General features: G+C 40.1%; 1 protein-coding gene across 1 annotated transcript in view; it reads left to right on the forward strand.

Annotated features, from left to right (window-relative positions):
• Positions 1–13,836, forward strand: part of tmem164 (transmembrane protein 164) — a 124,280-nt gene that overhangs the window by 52,694 nt on the left and 57,750 nt on the right. The window contains exon 3 of the mRNA XM_087991928.1: positions 6,550–6,616. Within this exon, the coding sequence (XP_087848054.1) occupies positions 6,550–6,616 (67 nt within the window). The remainder of the gene's footprint in view (positions 1–6,549; positions 6,617–13,836) is intronic.

Here is a 13,836-nt window from a genome sequence, read left to right on the forward strand (position 1 = left end):
GATTCCAGCCTCTGGTGACTGTCTGTGTGGAGTTTGCACATTCTCCCTGTGTCTGTGTGGGTTTCCTCTGGGTGCTGTGGTTTCCTCCCACAGTCCAAAGATGTGCAGGTCAGGTGAATTGGCCATGCTAAATTGTCCATCGTGTTAGGTGCATTATTCAAAGGGAAATGGGTTTGGGTGGGTTACTCTTTGGCGGGTCAGTGTGGACCTGTTGGGCCAAAGGACTGTAGGGAATCTAATCTAATCTAATCTCGAACAGCTAACGATCTCTCCTTAACGTTCAATAGCATTACTATCCCTCAGTTCCCCAACACTATAAATATCCTGGAGGTTACTAGTGACCAGAAAATGAACTGGACCAGCCACATACTTACTGTGGTTACAAAAGTAAGTCTGAGGTTTGGAATTCTGTGGTGAATACTCTCCTCCCAACTTCCCAAAACACCATCTATAAGGCACAAGTTAGGAGTGTATTGCAATATTTTCCTTTGCCTAGATGGGTGCAGCTTCAACAACACTGAAGAAACTTGACACTATCCAGGACAAAGCATCCTGTTTCATTTTGCATTCCAGCCACCACTCTCCGTATTCACTCCCTTCACCATCAAAGCACAGTGGCAGACTACACGATAAATTGCAGTAACGCAGCAAACCTCCTCTCACAGAATGTCCAAACCTGTGACTTCTACAAGTTCAGAAATGCAATAAACACCACCACCTGCGTGTTCCCCATCAAGTCATCAGGACCTTCCTGGCTTGGAACTACCGCCTTGATATTTCCCTGTTGTGGGTCAAAGTCCTTTCATAACAGCAGTCCCCCACATCCTATTGACTAGCACAGTTCAAGGAAACTCATCACCATCAACTTCAGTGATAATTAGGGGTGAAAAATGCTGGCGTAGCAAGCAATACCTACATCCCAGGAATCAACTTTTGAAAAAATTGAATAGGCTATACTTCTACATCTTCTTGAAAACTATAACTGACAAAATTGTTAATAAATTTGCACACTTATTTAGACCATGTTTTATTGTGGCTAAATAAAAACCAAAAGAACTGCAGATGCTGCTTATCAGAAACTCCGTTCTGAGGGTCACTGGACCCAAAATGATAACTCTGATTTCTTTTCACAGATGCTGCCAGGCCTGCTGAGTTTTTCCAACAATTTCTGTGTTCATCATGGCTGTTGGTGGAAAATGGAAGTTGCTATTGAAATAACTCCAGAGAGGCTGGTATCCCGTCACCAAGTCACGCTTTATTTATACCATGAAGTCCTTGACTCTTTCATTGTGCTTGATATGATGCATGATGTACTGTTAATTTGCATTGTTGATTCTGGGCTGTACTGGGACCTGCCTACTCTGTGTTTGGCTGCGTGTTTGTGTCTTACTTGTGTTCAGCGTGCCCAAATGAATCTTAAGGTTAGGAAGGGCCACTGAGTCATAGAGATATACAGCACAGAAGCAGTCGCTTTGGCCCAACTCATTATGCTGACCAGATATCCTAAATAAATCTAGTCTCATTTGCCAGCATTTGACTCCTATCCCTCTAAAACCTTCCTTTTCATATACCTATCCAGATGCCTTTTTAAATGTTGTAATTTTACAGCCTCCAACACTACTTCTGGCAGCTCATTTCAAACACGCACTACCTTCTTCATGAAAAGGTTGCCCCTTAGGTCCCTTGTAAACCTTTCCCCTCACCTTAAACCTACACATTCTAGTTTTGGACTCCCCTATCATGGAGAAAATACAATGCCTATTTACCCTATCCATGCCCCTCATGATCACCCCTCAGCTTCAGACACTCCAGGGAAAACAACCTCAGCCTATTCAGCCTCTCCCGATAGCTCAAACCCTCCAACCCTAGTAACATCCTTGTAGATTTTTTCTGAACCATTTCAGGTTTTACAACATCCTTCCTATAGGAGAGAGACCAGAACTGCATGCATATTCGAAAAGTGGCCTCACCAATGTCCTGTTGAATTGCAACATAACCTCCCAACTCCTGTACTCAATGCACTGACCAATAAAGACAAGCCTACCGACTGCAGCCTTCACTATCCTGTCTACCTGAAACTCTACTTTCAAGGAACTATGAATCTACACTCCAAGGTCTCTTTGTTCAGCATCACTTCCCAGGACCTTACCATTAAGTGTATAAGTCCTGTCCTGATTTGCTTTTCCAAAATGCAGCATTGCACATTTATCTAAATTAGACCTCCATCTGTCATTCTTTGGCATATTGGCCCATCTGATCAAGATCCTGTTGTATTCTGAGGTAACCTTCTTCTCTGTCCACTACACCTCCAATTTTGGTGTCAACTGCTTATCAGGAGCATCCTTCTGTCTTCCCTCTCACTGACTCTGATGAACAGTAAGAACCATAGATGACCTGGATAATTGACCACTGTTGCCTAACAAGACTTATGTTACCATTGCCTTTTAAAAAAAAAAATCCATGATCAGACCACAGACCTTCTTGGACTATTATTATCTGAACTATGTGAAGTTATGTGGAATTGTTATTTGGAAGCTGTTTATTTTCTTATGGATCAGATTTGTGTGAAAACAGGATTAATTTTAATGTCGACTCTCATTAAGTCAAATGTGACCTTCAATGAGCAACACTTTGCTCATGTATTGACAACAAAGTGACTCTAAATAGTAAACCAGTGTGGAAATAAAAAAAGCAATTCCCACAGCCAGTCTTATTATGCCTAGGAGTATTTTCATACGCTTTTAGCAAACACATAATAATTATGGATATTGCTATGGATCAGTGAGTATGCACTCTTACGAAGTTTAAGTGTCCATGCAGTGTTTGACTTGGCGTTTCACTTTTAATGCTGGTTATTTAAAGTGTTTTACAATAATTTTGCAGCGACTGCTCTGGTGCTGCTGAGCAGATCCAAGACTCAAGCCGATGTGAAATACTGATATATATGGGATGCAGTAATTTCTTAAGGAAAGCAAACAAAGAGCACATGGAAGTTGGTGCAAAGGCCTATTGGGCTGTAATTTACAGCTGCAGGCTATGTAACCATCTTATCTTGATCTTACTGTTGCATGTTTACTTTCAATGATAGCAAGTTGTCGAAAGTGCAAGCTGATAATGTTGTCTGTGAATGAAACCAGGCAAGTGGGACCTGAGTGGACAGGGCAAGCATCTGTATGTTTCCTTAATCAAATTGAGGGATTTTGAAACTCTGAACTCTAGAAATGAGAAGGAAATGTAAATTAGGATGAGTGTATTTAATGCTAAGTCAAGTACAGAAGTAGAAAGTTTAGATTGAGAGGCAAAAATAAGGGAGGAAAATATTTCTCAAGAAAAGTTTTTTACTTTTATGTCCAGCAATTATAGCTTGAAGCAATGATCTTGTTACGATCCCAGTTGATGGTGATACTGGACACATTAAACCTGATTTGATGTTTTGATTTTTGATAGTGTGTCATCGCTGAAGTATACACACACAGCTGCAAATGTTCTTCAGAGATAGAAAATTATTATGAAATAAATTTTATCCATGACAGAGCAGACCTATGATCCTTTGGGGCTATGGCAACTTTACCTTTTCTATAAGACTGAGCTTAACGCAAACTGAAAAACACAGTTTCAACTTGTTTTCAACATTATCCTTTTACAGATACTGTGTTCCAGAGAGATATCACTCCTAACTCCACCTTTTTAATTTTTAAAAATTAATTGACAACTCCTTTGTGGGTGGCACAGTGGTTAGCACTGCTGCCTCACAGCGCCAGAGACCCGGGTTCAATTCCCGCCTCAGGCGACTGACTGTGTGGAGTTTGCACGTTCTCCCCGTGTCTGCGTGGGTTTCCTCCGGGTGCTCCGGTTTCCTCCCACAGTCCAAAGATGTGCAGGTCAGGTGAATTGGCCATGCTAAATTGCCCGTAGTGTTAGGTAAGGGGTAAATGTAGGGGTATGGGTGGGTTGCGCTTCGGCGGGTCGGTGTGGACTTGTTGGGCCGAAGGGCCTGTTTCCATACTGTAATGTAATCTAATCTAATCCTAGTTCCTTTCCTTTAGACTGTGGAGGTTGTGTTTTTTCCTTTCTAAGATTGCTGGCATGATTTCTTTTTCACAACTTGGATAACCTGAATTATCTGCTTCTAACAACTTGAACACCTATCTCTAATCTCTCCACAACTTGAAATGACCTCAGCCAGGGTGATTGGTGTCTCTAAGCTGAACTGAAAATATTCTTTCACCTGCTCAGAGAAGATTGTTCTCCTTTCTGAACTAACCACCTGATTTTTTAGAATAGAAGTCAAAAGCTAGACTCCTATCCTCTCTCCTATTGCAAATTTGACACTGTAAACATTCCATCCACTCATGCCACTGGTATCCAGCCAAGCAGTGGGGTCACATGCCTTTCTTGGAAATTTTGTATTTAGGTCACTAATCTAAACGATTTTCTGACCTTTATCTTCGAAACGAAATTATCCTCTCGCAACCAACTGAAATCTATCTGACTATTTTAAATTACAAATCCTAAATTATTTCAATATATAACGCAGCTTTTATCTTCCACTCAATGGCAACTAGGGATGGGTAATAAAGGCTGGCCAGCCAGCAACACCCATAAATGAATAAATTAAAAAACATTCAACTCCTGTAATAATTAATTTTTAGTATTTTGAAGTTCAGGATTTATAATTAACGTGCACATTTTTGGAAGGATCCAACCTGGTTAAAATTAGTATACGTGGCCCTGGAACACGTTCATTGTGTCACTCTGCATTGCTCTATTTTTCAACAATGAGTTCAGTTTGCACCTACTATATTCGTGCAACAATTTCATGTCTTTTCAATAACAGCAGCATGAGGGCCTGAATTTCTAGAGGTTGGTATCAGAGATTGGGAAATCCCATCTGCCTCAGTAGAAAGTGCCCACAAAGACAAGTTTCTTTAGGTCCACGCTGGGAAGTGTGACTCCATGCTGCAGTCAGGGCATCAGTTTGGGTAGGAAGTTTAAGGCAGCCACAGCAGCTGCTGGATATAGAGGGGGCCTGCTTAAAATGTCCACCTTAGTGCTGTGGGACCTCATCATGGTTATAGTGAATAATGCAAAGTATTCTAGCCTTTAACACCACAGATTTGCCATGATTTATGTAAATCACCTCATGCCCATTGCCTAGCCATGCCCTCTATATCAGACTATGGATATCTATCTACACCCATGACCCTTTTATGCCCTCTGTTACTAAGCTAGACCCATCCTTCTGTCCCTTTGAGACCCTCATACTCCTTATGCCAAGCTATGATGTTGTAATGCTCCTTAACTTTCACACTGCATAAAACAAATTAACCTGAGTGACAGGATGTGGAATTAAAAAAAAGCTTTAAAAACAATCATCCATACATCCATCCATCTCCACTATTTAGAAGTGACCTTCAACAATTTTATTGAAAGTAGTTAATCATCTGGGTCCCTTTTAAAATATCAATAGAAAAAAACTGCAAACTCTTGAAACCTCCTAACCTCAAATGTATAAATACACATTGTGTAGTTCACAACAGAAATAAGAGAGCCAGATATGTCAATAAGTAATGTTTTCTTCGGAGCCTGGGTATTTCGTTAGTCTCCTGGATTCATGGGCTTTCTATAAAGACTGCTTATGCAGTCTTGGTGGAGAGTCCAGACATCTGTTGAAACCGTTGATCCCTAGTGAAAATGTTGTTTGATTGGCAGCTCTAGCTCTCCACTTATCTGTTGTCAAAAGAATCTGGTCAAATGTGTAGATTTATAGGAGGAACCTAATAAAGGCTGGGGCCAATCCCCAACCAATTGCCGAATTTCAATCTGAGTTTTTATTAGGCATTTGACCCTAATTTCCATATTTGAGGCACCAAAATGCCCTTTAAACAGACATCTTGAATGATAGCAAGTAAGTTTCATTGCCACTCTCAGGATATATTGGGTCACAATCACTCATGCTTGTTATTTTATTTTATTCACTTGTGGGATGTTGGCATCAGTGGCTGACCAGCACTTGTTATTGTCCATCCCTGGTTGCTCTTGAGAAGTCATGTTTTCACCCAAAGACAGGCACAATCTGGTCTAATTCTTTTATCTCCTTCTGTACATTGGCAGGAATAAATAGCAGAATTTTTTTAAAACAGCAGCCAACCCCATTGCAAAATAAAGAAAGATTACTGAGAAGGTCTTGATGATGGCAAGTCCTTTTTTAAACTCCTTTGATTTTGGTGAGGTTTTGTGCAAATCTGAGTAACTACTGAATTCACAATGTTCTTTTTGATCATGAATTCAAACCCTTTTTAGAAGCAAAAGAATTCTTACATGAAAGAGGTGGGTTGCAGGCATCAAGCCAAGACTAATGGTGCTTGGACAGCAACTTCAGTACTGAAGGTGATTAAATATCACTGTAGTAAACTTTGTTCTTCGCAAATTCAGAATGTAGTAGTATCAAACCTATTCACACTGTTCTGATTTATTTGAATAATTACTGTAACCAGGTTTTGTTACTTGATGAAAGAAAATAACTATTCTGTTGAACTGTCTTGGCAGGCTGCAGATGCACATGTTGAATGGAGCGTTATTGGCATTGCTATTTCCTGTAGTTAATACCAGGCTGGTGAGTATTCCATTTTATATCTGTTGTCTTCACAATGTGCTTAACCTTTTGGTCCTGATCCCCCTCCTTTGTTAAAATTTACAATTTTGTGGGGTTTTTTTTGTTTTTTGTTTTGTTAGGAACTTCCCTTTCTTGAACTATGAATTCACACCAGTGTAGTGTTTAGTTTTCTTCCAAACTAAACTTGACATTCATTATTTGTGAAAGCTGCCAGTATACTTGAACCTTGGCATACCTGGTTTTTTTTTTAAGCCTATAATGAAACTCTTACTTGCTAGTGGTGTTTATCAAGTGCCTAGTCCTTGTAAGTGCTCTGATAATCACACTATCACTCCTGTTGAAGCTAAGTCCTCTATAATTGAGATTTATGCTTAAGCAGTGATGCTTATATTCGATATGGCAATTCATCATGAAGTGTCCCAATCACTTTAAATAGTGATAACTCTTGTAATGGTAGTGATAGGCTGTTGACTCACTGAATTATTCTTCAGTAGCAGTGTCCAGTTAAAGCTATTTGATGAATTGCATGTCTAATTCATGTTTTATCATGATTCTTGATTGAAATGGGAATTTTTGATATGACTTCAGGAATTCCCTGCTCTTCTTCCATACATACCATAATTTAGTGTTCATTTAAACAATTCAAACCAGTAACAGGCTGAAAGTTATTATAGCTTGGGGATGGGGCATGAGGTTACTTCTAAATTCAGGGATGCGACTGTGATCAAATGAACAAAGCTTACAAAATCTTTATAAATACCAAATCTCTCTATTAAGTGTGTATTAATTTGATAAGTCTTGTTTAACCGGGAATGTTGCAGTAAGAATGTGCTTTAGTTATGTTTATGCTTGATAAATAATTTAACTGGTTGTTTGGATATTGTTACCATTCTCTTAACATTAAGCTCAACAAGTTGCAACCAACACCAAAAACAGTCTCTTTGAATTACAAGTATTTTCAAGATTGGCCATTTGCAACTGAATGGAGTCGAAAGCAGTGATTTGCTAAGTGAAGTCCCTGGTTGTATCTGTTTCTTTGTTCAGTGGCAATGATTTCATCATGTTCACAATGAAAGCTTGTGGCACTTGGCAAATAATAGAATTAGAAAACTCATTATGGTGGCTTTTGATTGTCCGTTGAAAGGATTCTTCTGTTGAAATGCTGCAGTTCACATGCTGTTTGAGAACCAAGAACTGAAATTGTCTTGCCAAGAATGGTATAAAGCTCTGTGTGGTTTTCTTTCATTATACCTTGGATTAACTGACCTTTCTAAAAATATTTTTTTAAAAAGTGGCAGAAGAGAAATTTGGGATGTTTTTTCCCCATGTTTCTGTGTGTGTCCTCTGGCATCATTACAGAACACAATGACATTTTATTTCCTGTTGGCAACACCGTCCATGTAGCAAGTGACTATTTCAGCATGGCCAATGGGGAGCGTGTATTGGCTGCTTCAAGTAAGGTAGTAGTTAATACTTTCTTAAAAGTTAAATCTAAATTAATAATTTACAAAGACCACACATTAAAATCCATAGAGGAATCATTTCTTGATTGCCTACATCCTCGATTTCTCTGCTGGTTGGGGTAATCGTACTGGGCTGCGTTTGTCAGTCACTCTGTTTGGTGCAGTGTGAGTGGGAAGGTGGGGCGTATACCCTTTGTTAGCAAGTGGGAAAATTGGAGGCTACCTCACCCCAGTGCTCCAAAACTGCAACTCCTGTTAGTTAGTTCAGATTCACAGCTTTGGGAACTAAAGGAAAAGATTGTGTGACACTGGGCTTGAGGGAACTGCAGAATGTCATTCATTGGGAGGATGAAGCAGAAATAAAGAAAGGTTGATCCAGGGTATGGAGGGAATGTCCTATGAGGAGATGTTGAGTAGATGTGCTTGTACTCATTTGGGTTTAGAAGAATGGGATGTGGCCTTTATGTCCTTTTTGAATTGTTGTCAAGCCTTTTAAGCATTTTCAAAATGCCGTCCAATGTTAAAAGAAAGATGAAGCTGAGGATGATAATATGATTGTTCTAACTACCCCATATTGTGTGGAGATTGGCTGGAGACAGATGAAGACCAAATTAGATAGATATAACATGAAATGCTTGCTTAGTGGTTCTGTCAGTCATTCATCACAAATGCAGAAATCTGGCAGCATAGGTCTCGTTCTTGAATACACACAAAAATGATGACACCCTCAGGATCTAAAAACTCAAGAATTTTCAAAGCTTCATGTCTATCATATAGATTCATACAGCACAAAATAAGTTTGTAGATGGCACCAAAATTGGTATATCGTCGACAGTGAAGAACTGAATCTAAGAATACAATAGTCTGTTGATCAACTGGGCCAGTGGGCTGAGGAATGGCAGATGGCATTTAATTTGGATAAATGTGAGGTGTGGTATTTTGGTAAGACAAACCAGGGCAGGACTTACATAGTTAATGGTAGGTCTCTGGGGAGTGTTGAGGAAGCACAGGTACATAGTAGTGTCAGAGATAGACAGAATGGTGAAGAAGGCATTTGCTTTCATCAGTCAGAGCATTCATATTGAGGGCTTGAAAGTATGGTTCATGTATAACATGGGAATAGATCATGACTGTGTATTTGAATGCACAGAGAGAGAGAGAGATAGAGACAAGAGCAGGGAGATTGTTCTGAAACTATGTAGAATGTTAGTTAGACCTCAGCTAGTGAATTGTGTAGTTCTGGGCATTACACTTCAGGAAGGATGCCAACACATTTGACAGCGTGCTGAGGAAGTTTATGTGGTTGGTTCCGGTGTTGAGGCATTTCAGTTATGAGAATGAATTGGACAAGTTTAAACTTGTTTCTTTGGTGAGGAGAAGGCTAAGGGGAGACCTAACAGAAGTTCTCAAAATCAAGAGGGGTCTAAACAGAGTAGATAGGGGGAAACTGTTTCTGCCCATAAAAGGATCATCAAAAAAGCTTTACAAAAGACTGTTTCAGACTTCAAGTGGTCAGAATTTGGAACACCAAGCCTAAAATTGTGGTGGACAAAGCTTTTAAGTGAGGCGTTCAAGAGAGGATTAGATGATTCTTTTAATAGAAATGATGTGAGAGCTACAGGGTAATGGCAGGAGTTTGACACCAAGTCAAAATGCTCAGAGGGCCAATGCAGACCTGATGAACTGAATAGTTTGATTCTGACAGCTTGCAGCCATTCTAGTAATCTCCCTCAATAACTTCAGGAATCATTTAGAAGATGTGCAGGATCGGTTGTGCAACATTCTGATCATCATCAGTATTACTGTGATGGCTTTACTGGGGAAGAATATCTCCCACTCCATGATAAGCAAATGAGGTGATGGGACACATTAAATACTTGTGTATTTATAAGTAAAAGAATGATGATGGATGGCTCAAGTCATGTGATTCCTGTGTCTCTTGACTCTACACTGAATGGGCCAACTGACACAGGCCTGAATAGTCATTTTTCATATTGATTTGTTCTAACAGCTTCTGTTTGGAAGTGTGTACCCTGTCCACTTCAACAGAATGACCTGGTAACTTATTCTTTCTCTTACCTTCTGTAAAATTCCATCTGATTTCACATTGTTCCAACTAACTTACTGACATTTTCATGGGTCATATTTGAACCCCTCTGGTCATTTATAATTGACCTATTTCACTATTCATCTACATAACCTTGAATTTAAATTGGGTAATCAGTCATGTTGTAATGTTTCTTCAAACAGTCCATATTTTGAACAAGGAAAACCCTTTATATGTTAATGAGACTGCTTATTTGCAGTCAGTAATTTAATCTTTAATGTTTGTTGGATAATATATTTATAAAGCAAGGTGGCACAGTGGTTAGCACTACTGCCTCACAGCGCCAGAGACCCGGGTCTGTGTGGAGTTTGCACATTCTCCCTGTGCTTGCGTGGATTTTCTCCGGGTGCTCCGGTTTCCTCTCTCAATCCAAAAATGTGCAGGTTAGGTGAATTGGCCATGCTAAATTGCCCATGCTAAATTGCCCGTAGTGTTAGGTGAAGGGGAAAATGGAAGGTAATGGGTCTGGGTGGGTTGCTCTTTGGAGGGTCAGTGTGGACTTGTTGGGCCGAAGGGTCTGTTTCCACAGTGTAAGTAATCTAATCTAAATGTGACTTTGTTCAGTTCTCATCTTATTGGAGTTAGCCACTTGACGCTGGTATCCATGTTCAGGTCATTGTGACCTGTGTGTTGCTGTATAAATTATTTTCTCACAGTTGCCTAATGTTGGTTCGTATGGGAGAGAACATCTTCAGGGGCAGTTAGTCGATTATGCTAAGTTTAGTCTCTGTGGTGGGATAATATGAGATATATCATATTAGTTTTTTGCTCAGAACCACTGTTTGGCAAACAAGCTGAAAGTGCAGAAAAGACTTAAAAACTGCAGATACTGGAATTCTGAAACAAAGTTCTGAATAGTTCCAGTGAAGGGTCCCTGGAATCAATGGCAACTCTACTTTCTCTCCACAGATGCTGCCAGACCTGCTGAGTTTCCCCAGCAATTTCTGATTGGCTGCAGAATGGACTAGTTGTGATAATATATCCTGTTGAAAATGTGGATGTTGCCAGGGTTGGAGGATTTGAGCTATAAAGGGAGAGGTTGAATAGGCTAGGGCTGTTTTCCTTGGAGCGTTGGAGGCTGAGGGGTGACCTTATAGAGGCTTAAAAAATCATGAGGGGCATGGATAGGATAAATAGACAAAGTCTTTTCTCTAGGGTGGGGGAGTCCAGAACTAGAGGGCATAGGTTTAGGGTGAGAGGGGAAAGATATTAAAGACACCTAAAGGGCAACTTTTTCACACAGAGGGTGGTACGTGTATGGAATGAGCTGCCAGAGGAAGTGGTGGAGGCTAGTACAATTGCAACATTTAAAAGGTATCTGGATGGGTATATGACGAGGAAGGGTTTGGAGGGATATGGGCCAGGTGCTGGCAGGTGGGACTAGATTGGTTTGGGATATTTGGTCAGCATGGACGAGTCGGACCGAAGGGTCTGTTTCCAAGCTGTACATCTCTAAATGGATGCATTTTGATTCTGCATCAGAACAGAATCTGAATGGTGGTGCAAGCTCGAAGGGCAGAATGGCCTACTCCTGCACCTATTGTCTATTGTCTAATTTGATGTCATTCATCCCTTCCTCTAGTTAGACTGCTGGCTTGACTGTTACTTTGAGGGAAATAACTGAATGATTGCCATGGAATGAGACAATAGAACGTTCATAGTATTTAAATGACTGTAGTTTTTGGGTATCTTGAAAACATTAAAGTAGGTAAGTCCCGAGGGCCTGATGGGATCTATTGCAGAAATTTGAAGGAGGCAAGGGAGGAGCTATGACAGGGATCTTTGTTTCCTCTTTAGCCACAGGCAAGATCCCAGAAAACTGAAGAATAGCCAACGTTCCTTTGTATAAGATGGACAACGGGGATAATCCAGGAAATTTTAAGCCAGGGATCCTTTCATCAATGGCAGGGAAATTACTGGAGAAGATTCTGAGGATTAGGATTTACTTGCATTTGGAAAAGAAGTGATTAATTTGGGATAGTCAGCATGGTTTTGTGTAGGGGAGATCTTGTCTCACAAATTTAACTGAGTTTTTTGAGGATGTGGCAAAGATTTTGAGGAATTGAGAATGATTGAGGGGCAAAACACAAATTGTTGGGAATGCCACAGGTATTAATGCTAGAGCAGGAGGAGGAGACACTCTTAGCTGATATTGTTTTCTTGTTACTATTCTCTCCTCTTCAGATCTACTGCCAACATTGCACACCTCAAAGAAGCCCCCACAAGATTGCTTTATCTCTGAAAACTAGGCTCTGGGCAGATTTTTCTTTATGTTTAAGCCTTGATTTGGGAATAAATGAGAGGATGTTCAAACTTGATTATTACATTCCTGGGTTTCCTTTGATCTTCCAAATGCATGCTTTCTTGGCATCAGTTCTGAGCAGGATTTCTGGACTGTTTCAAGAAAAAATGTAGCTTACATGGAAGCAGCCATTTCTTGCATGTTCAGTATCTTTTGGGACACCATTGCCATATTAAATATATGGAGGGAGTTTCTCTTGGTAGGAATATCGTTGGAGTGGGCATGCTAAAGGTTTATTCTAATGATCCTGGACAATTGCCTCTCATTTATCCACCTTCCAGCTAACGTGCAAGAATATGTTATCCACAGAGTAGCTTGAACTCTCCAGTCCTCTCTTGTGTTCTACTTTGGTTTCATAGAGATCTTACTGACGTGCAGCAGTGAACTTTGTACAGTTGAGTTGGTGCCTGGAGGTGGCCTCGAAATAGGGCGAAGAGATCACATGGTGCACAGTCTGTTGCGACTTTTCATCTTCCAGAAACAGGCACTCCAAACAATGTTTGGAAATTAGAGGAATGACCTTGTTCAGAGGCTGTCCTCGGCAGTGTTTCTGAGAAGACTTTAATATCTGAATTGATTGTATTGAAAGTGGCATACAATACAAGAAATCTACAAGCAGTGGGAATGGAAAAGTCTCGGCATAATTCACACAAGAGGCATACTAGTGAATTATAATGGTGGAAATACGGAATAAATTTAACTTCCGCTCTGTCCCTTCTTGCCTGAACTGCTCTTCCTGGTTCCCTTACAATAGTGAGCTTCTCCCTTTCTCCATGATGATGCTTATTTTCAGAGCACGTGTCAGCCATGCTGGAATCTCTCAGGCTACTGTTCTGTGGGATGCCTTGGGATTGAAGCTAGTGGCACTATGACAATTGTCAAAAGTTTCTGGAAATGGGATTCAGGTCAAGAAAGAAGGTCCCATGAATGGCTGACTAAAATTGATTCTCTCTATCTGTCCTTCAAAGCTCATTTTCACTTGCAGGCTGGTGCACAAGTACCCAGGAAGTCCAGTTTGTACAACTTGGTCACCAAAACCATGTTTACAACTAGACTGTGTGTTGAAAAATCCAATACATCTATCAGTTTCCCAGGGTGAGTGCCTCCTGTATGCTTTAAAATATGGTTGATTGGAGAATTGGAACAACATTGACATTGATCAGATGTATTGAATTTCAACCCAATTTTCTAAACTTTTGGCAGCTCTATTACTCATATAACCAGCGTGATCAGAAAGCAAAGACAAAATTTCTATTTAATAACTATCCTCCTTCCCACCAGTATAATATTTAATATAGTTTTGTGTAAAGCATTATCCCCTGTTGATCCAATATTCATATGTATTGCT

This window comes from Chiloscyllium plagiosum, unplaced genomic scaffold (genome assembly GCF_037043375.1).
Source record: "Chiloscyllium plagiosum isolate Xiang-an unplaced genomic scaffold, Cpla_swu_hap1 HiC_scaffold_11, whole genome shotgun sequence".
NCBI lineage: Eukaryota > Metazoa > Chordata > Chondrichthyes > Orectolobiformes > Hemiscylliidae > Chiloscyllium > Chiloscyllium plagiosum.